The sequence below is a fragment of the Medicago sativa genome, chromosome 4, assembly GCF_051527215.1.
Source record: "Medicago sativa cultivar Bolivia chromosome 4, Bolivia_mono, whole genome shotgun sequence".
In the NCBI taxonomy this organism is placed as follows: domain Eukaryota; kingdom Viridiplantae; phylum Streptophyta; class Magnoliopsida; order Fabales; family Fabaceae; genus Medicago; species Medicago sativa.
This window is the reverse complement of record NC_140752.1, coordinates 71093596-71108767: the sequence shown is the minus strand read 5'-3', so window position 1 is coordinate 71108767 and position 15172 is coordinate 71093596. Positions and strand designations below refer to the sequence as shown.

The window sequence follows — 15172 nt, the reverse complement described above, 5'->3', positions numbered from 1 at the left end:
TTATTACTTTCAAAATTCCAATAATATTTTAAGTAGTTTAACACTCTAATAAAATGGGGAGACAAAGTATATTAGTCTAATCAACGTGTTCTTGTATGTCATACAAGAAAACAATGAGAGTTTCACATAAAGCAATCTTTTGAAAGAAGTATGTAGAGTTAAAACTAAACATGAAAAAATTTATACAGTTTAAAACTCCAATCTCTCTGCTAATGATGCTAAATGCAACATAATGTAAAATGGATTGTATTGACCATGTTTTCTACAAGTGTATTTGTTTAGATGAAGATTATTTAATTTATATTTTTATTGATTGATTCAAATTTTTGTGTTTTTGTTATGTTATGTTTAATATTGGGCTTTTATTGCTTTTATGTTTCTATGATTTTGTGATCCAAAACATATTTAACCCTTCAAAATTTTCAAAAACTTCCCTATAAACAACATTTGATATATACTACTTCCTAAAGTCATAGAAAAACAATCATGGTAATCGAGCAACGCTATATATGCACAAACATCAAATAATACAACATTAGTCGAGATACAATATTATAAACATGAATAAGTAAAATGAATGAAAAAATCATGGAAAATATATGTTACATAATTTATGTCGAATTCAATATGGCATGTCCTATTTTTCAGTTTCATTGTCTCATGACATGTATCGTTGTATGAAAAACATTAGCGACTAATGAAGTTATAAAACAAAATTACAACAAATATATTAGCATAATAATATTAAAAAATATCGAAAACATATTGAGAAAAAAAGTTTATTAGACCATGCGACACGCACGTAAGTATGTGTTGCTTATAGTGTTGAGGAAAAAACGGTAATTTATCAAAATAAAAGAAAATATAAGAATTATTTCTTCTATAAAATTGGAAAATACATGTTTAAAATTTGATATTAATCCCAACTATTCTAAACGACATGTGGTTAAAAATGTGTAATCTTAGTAAATAATACATAGGTTGCTTCATTGTCTCACCATAATGAAAAAAATGAGGAAATTATAGAGGACATACAACATGTCTCAACACACATGCATATACCCTCATATAGAATTATAAATTAATAGATACATAAACACGAAGTGTATATATGGTCATATAGATAGATCATGCATCCATGGGAGGGGGAGAGAGAGGTTTTTCTATTAAGTATTGGTCTCATCATCATATAATATAACACTACATTTGTCGTATATGTTTGGTCACTCATTGCAATTCATATATGTACCAAAAATCATTCCAAAGTAAGCAAGGCCAATTGTGTCATCAATAAGGTTATGTTTTGCTTAAAATCTCTATTTTTTGGTCAAGTAATCTCTTTCTCTTTATGCCAAAAGTCTATTCCTTTAAATTATGTTACATTTATCCTTTAACAACATTTATTAAGAAGTTAAATACAACTAGGGGAGTAAATGTATTACAACTTATACAAACTTACAATGTTTAATTGTTGTTATCATTTGTGCGTAAAAAAGAAAATTTATGATATCATTTAAAAAAATTCATTTGAACTTACCGCACCACTCTCTTTGTAGCATATACATGCAACATTTTGTAGTACTAATTGCTCTCTCACACTCTCCTCTCTTATAATATTTCCTTAACCAAACACCATGAGAATTGTCATTAAGCAATCTTTCACTCTTATTTCTCAATCTCTCCCTAACCTCTTATAATCTTTCGTCAACCCAAACACCATCAAGAAACAATCTTCTACTCATATTTCTCACTCTTTTTCTCTCTTCTTATAATATTTCCAAAACCCAAACACCCATAAACATTATCAATAAACAATATCTTAGTCTTCTTTCTCACTCTCTCACTCTCCTCCTATAATTTTTTTTTGTGTTCTCTCTTTTGAAATGGCGAACATGCCATAAATTTGTTTATAAGAGCTAAAGATCCAACTCAACCATTTTTTTTTACTTAGCTCACGATCCCACTCGAAAGGTGACTGATATTTATTACTGAGAATCTTTCATCTCGTTGGCATCAGATAAAGATTTTGATTACTTGTATGAATATAAACAACTCGAGACCAACACAGATGTACAAGGGATGTTTGCGGTTTATAACAATGTTTAATTTTAATGTATTTTTGTTAAATCCTTAATAAAAAATATCATTTTAGGTTTTTTTAATTAAAAAAAAGGTGGTTTTTTTTAATAAAAAATACTACTAAATAAAAAAAAAAGGAAAGATAAAAAAGGCATATTCATGCTCCACCATTTTAAGTGGCAAACACTCAAAAATAAATTGAAAAAAAGAAGAAGAAAGAAGCATGTTGGCCATTTCACAGTCAGAACATGTAGGAACATGAAAAATAGTGTATACTCGCCAAATCAAATGAAAAACAAGGACAATTGCATCAATAATTTTGAATAGAGGGCAAACATATAATTTTTTTTCTGTGAGAGAGTCAGAAAAAAAATTCTATATTTGAGAACAATAATAGGCCATTCAATGGTACCAGCCCAAGACTTGCCATTCAATTGTTCATAAGTACTTCAAACTTTTAAAAATACCCTCATTAGAAGTTACAAACGGTTTGACAGTGAACGGTAGTTAACTATCGATATATTTTCAAAAGTTTGAGAAATTTGTGAGCAAAATGCTAAGTGTTTGAAGAGCAATTTCCAAAAAGAAATGTATAATAAATGGAATCGGATCTTCTTGAAAGAACAAGGATACTTTCAACATGTTGAATTCACCATTTCTAAGATAAAATTTCTTCTTTGAACTTCTTAACAATTGGAATTAGAACATCTTTTGGCATTTTCCATAAATGAAACATATATAACTGTTTCCGTTCCTTTTGCTTTATACTCATGCATCTTGCGAATTTTACTATTTAAGTGGGGTGTGTTATCTATACTAATCTTATAATTTAGGTGTATATTACCTCAGACTCATACTCCTGCTTAGCTGTTGGGCCCAAAATGTTGTATGGTTCAAGTCCTGCTGTGTAGAAAACGATTGCGCATCTTTAGCATTTATGCCACAAAACTTCCAAGGAACAAATAGGCTTACAATAATACTTCTCTTGGTAGTTATCATGTCTAGACCAAAAATACATGGCCCTCAAATTCAATTTCTGTTTTGTCACTTCTATGGTTAGTGAATTAATCACTCCACATGGCCATGCACCTTATCAGCACAACACTCTTCAAACAATACCATATGGTGTTGTCTAAATTTCATTAGTATATATGTCACACCAATTGTTCAAATTCAATACAACCAATATCAGAATTTGCATCATTTTTTAACTTACTCTCTCTTTTAAATCCTCAGAAATTTAAACCATGTTAAGTGCAAAAAGGCTAATAGAAATGGCGAAAAAGTGGCAGAAAATGGCGGTTGAAAAGCGCAAGAGGATCTCATACCCAAGAAATGAAGTGGATATGAATTCTTCATCAGTAAACAAGGGTCACTTTGTTGTTTACAGCATTGATCGCAAGCGATTTGTGGTTCCTCTAAAGTATCTTAGCACGAACGTGTTTAGAGAACTCTTTAAATGGTCCGAGGAAGTGTTCGGATTACCAGGGAATGGACCTATTATGTTGCCGTGTGATAGTGTTTTCTTGGACTATGCAATCTCGTTAGTTCAAGAACAGATTCCTGAAGACGTGGAGAAGGCTTTGATCACTTTCATGTATGCTTGTCACAACGAGGCATCCTCTCATCCCTGTCATGATCTTAGGCAAAAAAATGAACAAATAATTATCTATGGCTTTTGAAGAGATTTTGATACTTTTTGTATTCAGAATATAGATTATAGAACCTTTGTAGCTAGTTCTGATGTACTTCTCAGAACAAGTTTTGTATATATAATTAATTATGAGAAGAAGGAAACAATTTTTCTTACCACTTTTCTTATTCAAAATATGAAGTATCCTTATAGTCCATTAGTCCTACAACATACTATACAATATAAACATATAAACATCTGCTTCCTTAGCATTCATATTTCAAACATCATATTGCATCGATATACATTTGACTTTATGTACCAACAATGAATCAACGTTGCAGTTAACATCAATCCTATCTCTGAAAGTACTCTTATATAAGAACAACTTACGAGTACAAACTAAAACAATATATTTTGTTTAAGAAAAACTAATGCAATAGTATATCATGAAGGATCTACTGATTTGTCTTATTTGATTTTGTAATTTAAATTTCTTCGCTTAAAAAAAAAAAAAAAAATAGTCCTTGATAGAGGAACTAAAGTGTATTGATTTTTTCCTTTAGACAACTATTTGAAGATTTTCTTAGAGTGATCTAACTCAGTATAAACAAATTTCCAAGAATAAAATTGATCAAAAATTTGAACTCTTTAATATTTGTTTCAGGTGTGTTACTTAAACAATCATTTAAATGACAACTTATGAGACAATCATAAATTTACAAAGAAAAACAAATATTGAGACTAAGATCAAAACAATAGAGAAAGTAAAAGCTTCGCGTAAGTATGAAAAAAAATTTGTCACAAAAATTGTCATAAAATGATTGTACAAATATCATTTCTCTATTTGTTTAAAGACTCGTCAAAACATAATAATTTTTGTGGTGTGTAAATAAAGATCACAAGTGAGTTGAACTTGAATCAGCAAACTTTTTTTCTTAAGTTGAACCAAATCAACGACAAAAGTGTTGCTAATACACATTGGGATTCATAATTGATGTTCTAGCTGCACTACGAATTTAGCCACTGCTTCAAAAGTGATATTACATGTGGTTATGAAGAGTGAGACAAGTGGATACAAATCCAACTCAACCTATGCAATTATTTGAGCAGGGTAAGCATTTTGTACATCAACAACTTTCCAATGTAGTGAAAAGTACTTCACATTTTCGGATGTTGCCACAGAAATTGTGTCACAAACAATTTGGCTCCTAAAGTTCCCCAACCTTTTTAATTAAATTAATTTGGTCCATCCCCGTAACGACTTTGAATTGTCTATAAACTCATTTAATGCCTACAAATTTCTTAATTAAAGGCATGCGCACTTGTTTGATTATTTGATTGCACTTCTCCTTTATTCAATGTATATATTTCTTCTATGGTACTTGGCTACCTTCCAGTCCTATCTTCCACCCAATAAACAATAAAACAAGTGGACACTCACAAATGCATAAAAGCACCTTCACATGCCAAGTTGAATCGTAACAAACTTCAATAAGTTCATTCCCTTAGGAACATTCATGAAAGTCATACTTCACTTATCTTCATATCATGTCATTCTATGAATAAAACACAATACTCCCTCCATTTCTTTTTATTTGATGTTTTAGAACTTCAACTATATTCCAAAATATTTGATGTTTTAGTGTATTTAATGTTGTTTTCTCAAGTTTACCCTTGTTGAAAAACACACCACTCTATTAAAAGAGTTATGACCTTTGGCTTATCACATGTGAATTTAATGATAAATAAGGGCATTTTAGTCTAAACCTTACAACTATTCCTATACTTTAATGATTTCTTAATACCTGTGCAATTAGCTAAAACATCAAAAGAAATGAAATGGAGGGAGTAAGACATATAAAAAACCAATACAGATAAAATTATATGCGTGGATGTCGAACATAGACTCATATTGGACTATTCATCATTCAATTCAAGAAGGATAATCGACCTGCATCATGACGACAATTCGATAAAATTGATCCCAAATGTTACTAGTATAAAAAATTTATGCATCGACTTTGTATTATCAAATTGAACCAAAAAATATATGGCGTGACACTAGAAGAAAGAGGATTTTCCGGTTTGAAGAAAGTTGGACCAAAGAAACCAAATGTGAGGATCTGGTTAGACAAAATTGGGGGAGAAGCTCCTTCCCTTGTGCTCAAAAGCTAGACAGTATCAAACATTTGGGGGCTGCTTTTGGTGACCATAATTTGGGGGAGATAAGTAAGGATATTGCAAGGATTGAGATCAGGCTAAAGGACCAATCGTTATAGTCAGAGTCGCTTGATGATCATAGGCGCTACAAAGCTCTTGAAAAGGAGTATGGGGAACTGTTAAAGAGGCAAGAAACAATGTGGAGACAAAGAAGTAGGGCGGTTTGGTTGAGAGATGGCGACCGTAACACAAAGTTTTTTCACAATAAAGCAAGCCAAAGATCAAAGTCCAACAACATCACAAAGATCAAGGATGATGATGGGGTCTGGTGGAAAGGTGAGGAACAGATTGAAAGAGTCCTAATAAACTACTTTGATGAACTTTTCTCATCCTCAAATCCCTCAAATGTCGAAGCTACTTGTGAAGTGGTGAAGGGGAAACTCTCAGATGACCACAAGAGGTGGTGCGAAGGTGCTTACACCCGGGAGGAAGTTACAGAAGCCATAAATCAGATGCACCCTCTCAAAGCTCCGGGACCGGATGGCCTACCAGCCCTGTTTTTTCAAAAGTATTGGCATATTGTTGGTAGGGAGGTCCAAAATTTGGCTCTTAACATTTTGAACAACAATGAGCAGCCCCATGATATCAACAAAACCTTCCTTGTGCTTATCCCCAAAAAGAAGAATCCTGCTACTCCAAAAGATTTCAGGCCGATAAGTCTTTGTAACGTGGTGATGAAGACAGTTACGAAGGTGATAGCTAACAGGCTGAAACAGACTTTGGGTGATGTTATTGATATGGAGCAAAGCGCCTTTGTTCAAGGAAGATTAATCACTGATAACGCCCTCATAGCTATGGAGTGTTTCCACTGGTTGAAGAAAAAGAGGAAAGGGAAGAAGGGTGTGATGGCTCTAAAGCTGGATATGTCGAAGGCCTATGACCGTGTGGAGTGGCCCTTTGTGCACAGAGCTCTTATTTCAATGGGTTACCTTCAGCAAATGGCTGACCTCATCTTGAGATGTATTTCATCAGTGTCCTACCAAATCCTTATTAATGGTCAGCCTAGCAAATCTTTTAAGCCAGAAAGAGGTTTGAGGCAAGGAGACCCATTCTCACCCTATTTGTTTATTGTGTGTGCTGATGTTCTTTCAGGTTTTGATGACATCCTGTCATTACGTAATATTAGGGACTTATTGTGACATTTTGATAGAGTTCTCATGCAATTTATACTGTTCTGGAGTGCAAAAAGCTTAAATATTGAAGTCTGTTCGAAGGAAATCGCGCCACGCCAATTTCAAGCCGTGCTGCGATTTTTGAAGCAAAATTACATCCTCCCTGTTTGAGGGAAATCGCGGCACGCCGTTATACAAGGCGCGGCGCGATTTTGATGGGTCAGGCCCATGACTTCTATAAATACTGCACTCAATCTGAAGAACAAGGGTTACGATTTTGGAGAGCAAAGTGCGATTTTGAGACATCAGAGACGGCTAGAAGGGCGATTTCTTCAACCTTTTACCAATTCATGTATGTTTTAATTATTTCATTGATTATGCTATTTGTAAACTCGATTATGAGTAGCTAAATCTCTCAGAGATTAGGTCAGAGATGAATCTATGTAACCCTAATTGATACATGTTGCTGTGAAACTCTATTACTTATTAATGATATTCTAGTTTTCATTCAATTCAATTGTTCTTAATGCTTTTTATATCCTGATCAAATATAAACATGATTTTGTGAGAACGAATGACTACTGACCATAGCTTTCGACTTAGACCTAATTGAATTGTTCTAATAAACATGGTTAGTCTAGGAATGGATAATCGTTTGTTAGTGATATTAGGTTAACGTGCTTAAACCTTTGATGATTATTAGACCACCTAAGGAATTAGGGGCTGTAGTTTAAAAAGAGGGTCCTAACTCAAGGGATTGATTAGGGCTAATTTGTTAACTATCGTGAAACTAGAGAATCATTAGTAATAATAGGTGCAGTAACCAATTAGGGGAAACATAGAGGATTCGACAGACCTGATCTCATCTCTCTCTCCATATTTTCTTAATCAACTTTATTTCTTTTATTTGATTTCGTAAAATCAAACCAAATCTTCTGCCTAGCGGCAAACTAAAAATAAACTTTACACATCCTAATTATATAACGCAATTGAATTATTGAAGTTAAAAACAGTCCTCGTGGGATCGATATTTTTACTACTTCGATAGTATTTGGTGCACTTGCCAAACTTCTATCAAGTTTTTGGCGCCGTTGCCGGGGACTGTTGAATTATTTCAACAAGGCAATTACGTTATAATTTAGGGTTTTTGCAATTTAATTTTCTGTATTTAATTTTTATTTTTCTGTTTTCATATTCACTTGATTACTTTGCGTTGTGCAGTGCTACTAAGGTATTTTGCTGTTTATGCGAGGTAAACAGAGCTCTGACGATTTAGAGTACGATCCGGAAATTGAAAGAACTGCTAGAGCACTTCGAAAAGCTGTCCGGTCGCAAAGGTTAGCTCAGTCCGTTCCACCGGGTGTTCGAGAACAAATACCGGAGCCACTCTCAACTGAATCTGAAACGATCTCTTCTCCTAAATCTGCAACAATGGAAGGAGAAGGTGTTGTACCACCGAGGCCTAAGCTAGGAGACTACGGGTTAGCCACTCATCGCGGTCAACTGACCCACACTTTTCAACCAGCTAACCCCGTAGCTTTCGACATCAAGACAACTGTCCTCAACGGTTTGAGGGACAAGCAATTCGATGGGACTGAAGCTATGAGTCCTCATGAACACTTGAGCCGCTTTGCTGAAACTTGCGAGTTTTGTGTGCAACCAGCCACCGTGACTGAAGCACAAAAGAAACTAAGGCTATTTCCTTTCACTTTGACGGGAAGAGCAAAAGATTGGTTGCTAACAATACCAAACGGGACTGTCCAAACATGGGAAGAGTTAGAGCTGAAGTTCTTGGAGAAATATTTCCCTATGTCTAAGTATTGGGACAAGAAGATGGAGATCTCTAACTTCAAGCAAGGAGAAGGTGAATCATTGTATGATGCTTGGGAGCGATTCAATTTGCTTCTTAAGAGGTGCCCTAATCATGAGTTCACCGAGAAACAATACCTCCAAATCTTCACTGAGGGGGTAACACCAAACACTAGAATGTTCTTAGATGCTTCCGCGGGAGGTAGTCTCAAGAGCAAAACTGATCATGAAGTCCAAGCTTTAATTGAGAACATGGCTGGAAATGAGTATCGTGCTGAAGCGAAAAAGAAAGAAAGAGGAGTGTTTGGGGTGAGTGAACAAACTGCTATCCTTGCTAACCAAGCAGCTATGAACAAACAAATCGAAGCTCTAACTAAGGAGTTTCAAGGCTTCACTTTGGCTCATAAGCAACAGCAAGTGGCTGCAATCAAATGTGACCTATGTGGTGAAGAACATCCCAATGGTGAATGTGTTCCAGAAGGATCAAGTGAAGAAGCTAACTTCATGGGAGGTTATCAAAGGCAGAATCAATACTACAATTCAGGCATCAATAAGCACCCAAATCTAAGCTACTCAAATAACAATGCTTTGAACTCTCAGATGCTCACTCCTCCTCAACAACAACAAAGGAAGCCATCAGCTCTTGAGGAAACTATGATGAACTTCATGAAGATGACTCAAGGCAACTTTGAAGAGATGAAGAAGAGTCAAGAAGCTGAAAGAAAGAACAATGAAGCTTCTAGGAAGATGCTTGAAACTCAACTGGGGCAATTAGCTAAGCAATTGGCTGAACAAAGTAAAGGCGGATTCTCAGGTAACACTAAAGACAACCCTAAGAATGAGTCTTGTAATGCTATTGAATTGAGGAGCAAAAAGGTTTTGACACCTTTAGTTCCAAAAGCTCCAAAAAAGGTTGATGAAGTAGTTGAGGTGGAGGAGAATGATGTAGTTGAAAAAAATGATGAGGATGTAGTTGAAAAAGACAATGATCATGGAGTAGTTGAAAACGAAAGGAAGAAAAAAATAGAGGGAGAAAAAAGTGAGAAGTTAATTGATGAAGATTCAATCTTGAGGAAGACGAAGAGTCAAATATTGAAGGATGGAGACAAACCACAAGTTATTCCATCATATGTGAAGCTTCCATACCCTCACCTTTCAAAGAAGAAAGAAAAGGATGAAGGTTAATTCAAGAAGTTCATGCAACTTTTCTCACAACTTCAGGTGAATATTCCTTTCGGCGAAGCTCTTGATCAAATGCCGTTATATGCTAAGTTCATGAAAGACTTGTTGACTAAACGAAGGAAGCCTAAGGATGATGAGAACATTGCACTTTCTGAAAATTGTAGTGCTATTCTTCAAAAGAAGCTGCCACCTAAGTTGAAGGATCCTGGTGCTTTTACTATCCCTTGTTCAATTGGACCGGTAGACATTGGAAGAGCTTTATGTGACTTGGGAGCAAGTATCAACCTGATGCCTCTTTCAATGATGAAGAAGCTTAAGTGTGGGGAACCAAAACCAACAAGAATGACCATTACTTTAGCTGATCGGTCAATCTCCTATCCTTTCGGTGTGCTTGAAGATGTGCTAGTCAAGGTTAATGACTTGGTGTTCCCAGCAGATTTTGTGATCTTAGATATGGCTGAAGATGAGGATATGCCACTCATTCTAGGAAGACCTTTCCTTGCAACTGGCCGTGCTTTGATTGACATTGAGAAAGGAGAGCTAATGTTGAGATTCCATAACGAGCAAGTAGTGTTTAATATATTTGAGGCCATGAAGCACAAAGATGAAAATCCCAAGTGTTAGCGGATTGACGTTGTTGAAGAAATAGTTAAAGATGACTCTTCTGAACATCAACCAACACACCCTCTTGAACGTGCAATTGTGAATTCTATAGCAAGATGTGGAGATGATGAAGATCTTGAAGTAAGTGATTGTGTGAAGCAACTAGAAGCAAGCAAGCAAGAGTTAGGTCCGGTAAAAATAGAAGAATTAATGGGTAAGTACTCTACGGATGCTCCTATTTTGAGTGGAGAAGGAGAGAAAAATCCAGAATTAAAAGAACTACCTTCTCACTTGAAATATGTTTTTCTCACTAAGGATGCCTCTAAACCGGTAATCATCAGCACTACCTTGACACCTTTGGAAGAAGAAAAATTAATGAGGGTGTTAAGAGACAATCAAGGAGCTTTGGGGTGGAACATTTCTGATTTGAAGGGTATTAGTCCAGCTTATTGCATGCATAAAATACACATGGAGGCTGAATACAAACCTGTGGTTCAACCTCAAAGGAGACTTAACCCAACAATGAAGGAAGTGGTGAAGAAAGAGGTGCTGAAGTTACTAGATGCAGGTATGATCTACCCTATCTCAGATAGCTCATGGGTAAGTCCAGTTCATGTGGTACCCAAGAAAGGAGGAATGACGGTGGTAGCAAATGAAAAAAAATGAATTGATACCTACCCGCACCGTCACTGGTTGGAGAATGTGTATAGACTACCGGAGGTTGAATACCGCAACAAGAAAGGACCACTTTCCATTACCATTCATGGATCAAATGATTGAGAGATTGGCTGGCCAAGCCTTTTATTGCTTCTTGGATGGGTATTCGGGGTATAATCAAATTGCAGTGGCTCCGGAGGATCAAGAAAAGACTGCCTTCACTTGCCCATTTGGAGTGTTTGCTTATCGAAGGATGCCCTTTGGGCTGTGTAATGCGCCGGCAACCTTTCAAAGGTGTATGCTTTCCATCTTCTCTGATATGATAGAGAAGAACATAGAGGTATTTATGGATGACTTTTCTGTTTTTGGTAAGTCTTTTGATCAATGCTTGTTCCATTTAAATGCTGTACTTAAAAGATGCACCGAAACTAACCTTGTTTTGAATTGGGAAAAATGTCATTTTATGGTAACTGAAGGTATAGTTTTGGGGCATAAAATAAGTGCTAAAGGCATTGAGGTGGACCAAGCCAAGATAGAGGTTATAGAGAAACTTCCTCCACCCGTCAACGTTAAAGGAGTGAGGAGTTTCTTGGGGCATGCCGGTTTCTATCGGCGGTTCATAAAAGACTTTTCTAAAATTTCCAAACCCCTCTGTAACCTCTTGGTCAAAGAAAACGAGTTTAATTTTGATTCTGAATGTCTAAATGCTTTTTCTTTGATTAAAAACAAGTTGGTAACTGCACCAATAATCATTGCACCCGATTGGGATTTACCTTTTGAACTTATGTGTGATGCAAGTGATTATGCTGTTGGTGCAGTCCTAGGCCAACGCAAGAACAAATTTTTTCATGCAATTTACTATGCAAGAAAGGTTTTGAATGAAAATCAAGTTAACTATTCCACAACTGAAAAGGAATTGCTTGCGGTAATCTTTGCATTGGAAAAATTTCGTTCTTATCTAATAGGCTCCAAAGTCATTGTTTTTACAGATCATGCAGCTCTCAAATATCTCTTAACTAAAGGGGATTCAAAGCCTCGACTGTTGAGGTGGATCCTATTATTGCAAGAATTTGATCTTGAAATTCGTGACAAGAAGGGAGTCGAGAACGTGGTAGCTGACCACCTCTCAAGGCTGGAGAATGATGAGGTGACAAAGAAGGAGAAGGCCATCAAGGCCGAGTTCCCCGATGAACAGCTGTTTGCTATTGGAGAAAGACCTTGGTTTGCTGACATGGCAAACTTTAAGGACGGCAACATAGTTCCTGATGATCTGACCTACCCTCAGAGGAAAAAGTTCTTCAAAGATGCAAACCACTACTTATGGGATGACCCGTATCTGTTTAAGGTAGGTACTGACGGTTTGATTAGATGTTGTGTTGCAGGTGAGGAAGCACATAGTATCATGTGGCACTGCCATAGCTCAGCTTATGGAGGCCACCACAGTGGAGAAAGAACAGCTGCAAAAATTTTGCAAAGTGGATTCTGGTGGCCCACCCTTTTCAAAGAGTGCCACGACTTTGTCACAAGATGTGACAGATGCCAAAGGACAGGTAACATATCAAAGAGGAATGAAATGCCCCTAAAAGGAATCATTGAATTTGAACCATTTGATTGTTGGGGTATTGATTTTATGGGACCATTCCCTTCCTCTTACTCTTATCTCCATATTCTAGTCTGTGTTGATTATGTCACAAAGTGGGTTGAAGCGATACCATGTGTTGCTAATGATGCCAAAACGGTTGTCAACTTCCTTCAAAAGAATATTTTCACTAGGTTTGGAATCCCTAGAGTATTGATCAGTGATGGGGGGAAGCATTTTTGCAATAATTTTCTTGAAAATGTGCTCAAAAAGTATAACATTAAGCACAAAGTTGCAACTCCCTATCACCCACAAACTAGTGGTCAAGCAGAGGTTTCAAACCGACAGCTGAAACAGATTCTGGAAAAGACAGTCGCGTCAAATAGGAAAGATTGGTCTAGGAAACTAGATGACGCACTGTGGGCATATAGGACAGCCTTTAAGACCCATCTTGGGTTCTCACCCTATCAGTTAGTCTATGGGAAGGCATGTCATCTTCCAGTCGAGCTAGAACATAAAGCTTATTGGGCCATTAAGGCCTTAAATTTTGATCAAGTAGCCGCTGGTAAGAAAAGAATTTTGAAACTTAATGAACTTGAGAAGATGAGGCTTAGAGCGTATGAAAATGCGCTCATCTATAAAGCCAAGACAAAAAGGTATCATGACAAAAACTTAGTGCCTAGGGATATTAACTGTGGACAACTAGTTTTGTTATATAATTCCAGGTTGAAGTTGTTTCCTGGGAAGCTCAAGTCAAAATGGTCTGGTCCATTCTTGGTCAAAAGTGTGTCACCATATGGAGCTGTTGAACTAGTGACACCTGAAGGAGATCGAAGTTTCAAAGTAAATGGACAAAGAGTTAAACCATACTTAGGTGGCGACCTACCAAAAGGAAGGGTGGCACTCATTCTGAAGGACCTCTGAGGATCCTTAGCAGTCAAGCTAGTGACGATAAAGAAGCGCTGAGTGGGAGGCAACCCACTACATTTACTTTGTTTTCAATTCATTTTCTTTATTTTCTTTTTATGTCGAAGTCCATTGAACTTATTTCCCTATTGTAATTGCTCCTGCACTTGTTTTATTAATGAATTTGTTTTGTTTCATGTGACCTATTCCAGTTTAGTAACAATTGTTTGATGAAACGGTATTCCAAAAGTTCTAAAGGAGGGGTGACTTGATTCAAAGGCGAAGTGTACGGCATTGCTAGGTAGTCACATACTCCCAGAAATCTCAGCCATAAGGTTCATTGCCAAATCTTGTTTTTCAATTTACTTATATTTAGATTAGTTTTCCATGCAACTACATTTCTAGAACTTGCATTGTTTCTCTATTATTGATTGGTCTTTGTCAATTACACACTGAGGCAAAAGTGCTTGGTCCTGTGAGCCTTTTTGAAGCCTACCCTGTTTAATTTGTTGAATTTATCCTTTCTTAACCAATTGTGAGCCGGTAGGATTAGAACTTTTTGTTCGGTGACAAACTACATTACAAGCCTAGAGACTTTTAGGACTTGTCCCTTAATGTATTTTCTGAGTTAAGGCATTGTAGAATGTTGCTAAAGATTAAGTTTGGGGTTGCTATTGGAATTTGCAACCAATTAAGTTTGGGGTGGGGGTACTAGAGAATAATAGAACAAAAGAATAAACTTTATCATGAAAAATACACACAAAAATGGTGTATCAAAAAAAAATGAATGATGAAAAGAAAGGGATAAAACATTGAAAATCCGAGTAACTTCTAACTCGATTGTCCCTAAATGTTAAAAATGTTCTCTAGTACCTTTGCATTAATTGTATTTCCACAAGGTGAATGATTGAAGGATTGAATTTTGTGCTTTAACTACCGTAGGAATGCCTAACTCAAATTTTATGTAGCCTACTTATCCAAATATATCCCACCTTTCACCTAAGCCCCGTTATAACCCTAAAGACCTCAAAAGTGTGTAATGATATTGACTTTGATTGATGTTTAGAAACTTTTCAAGCGTATGGTAATATGTAGACCTGCATGTCGACTGGTAGAACCCTATTTCAATTTGATGCGAGGAGTTGTGAATTGGTGGACGCGAACAAGTCAAGCTAGCTCATCTTTAGCTAGAAGGAGAATGAACTTTTGGGTACTATCGTTTTGTCAGGTAACTGTTATTTTACTGTCGTTTGTCACTGTTGCAAGCAAATTCCTTGAGGACAAGGAATGGTTTAAGTTTGGGGTTGTGATGACATCCTGTCATTACGTAATATTAGGGACTTATTGTGACATTTTGATAGAGTTCTCATGCAATTTATACTGTTCTGG

At 36.1% G+C, this 15172-nt stretch overlaps 1 protein-coding gene and 1 non-coding gene across 2 annotated transcripts; one reads left to right on the top strand and one right to left on the bottom strand.

Annotated features, from left to right (window-relative positions):
• The first annotated feature begins 3110 nt into the window (after positions 1-3110).
• On the top strand, positions 3111-3907 carry LOC146931456 (auxin-responsive protein SAUR68-like). Its single transcript, XM_085702945.1, has one exon. The coding sequence runs from the start codon at positions 3327-3329 to the stop codon at positions 3759-3761; it is 435 nt and encodes a 144-aa protein (XP_085559071.1). The 5' UTR covers positions 3111-3326; the 3' UTR covers positions 3762-3907.
• Positions 3908-8871: 4964 nt separating this feature from the next.
• LOC146931455 (small nucleolar RNA R71) lies at positions 8872-8978 on the bottom strand. Its single transcript, XR_015009219.1, has one exon. It is a non-coding gene; the product is annotated as a small nucleolar RNA R71 (small nucleolar RNA).
• Between the last annotated feature and the right edge of the window lie 6194 nt (positions 8979-15172).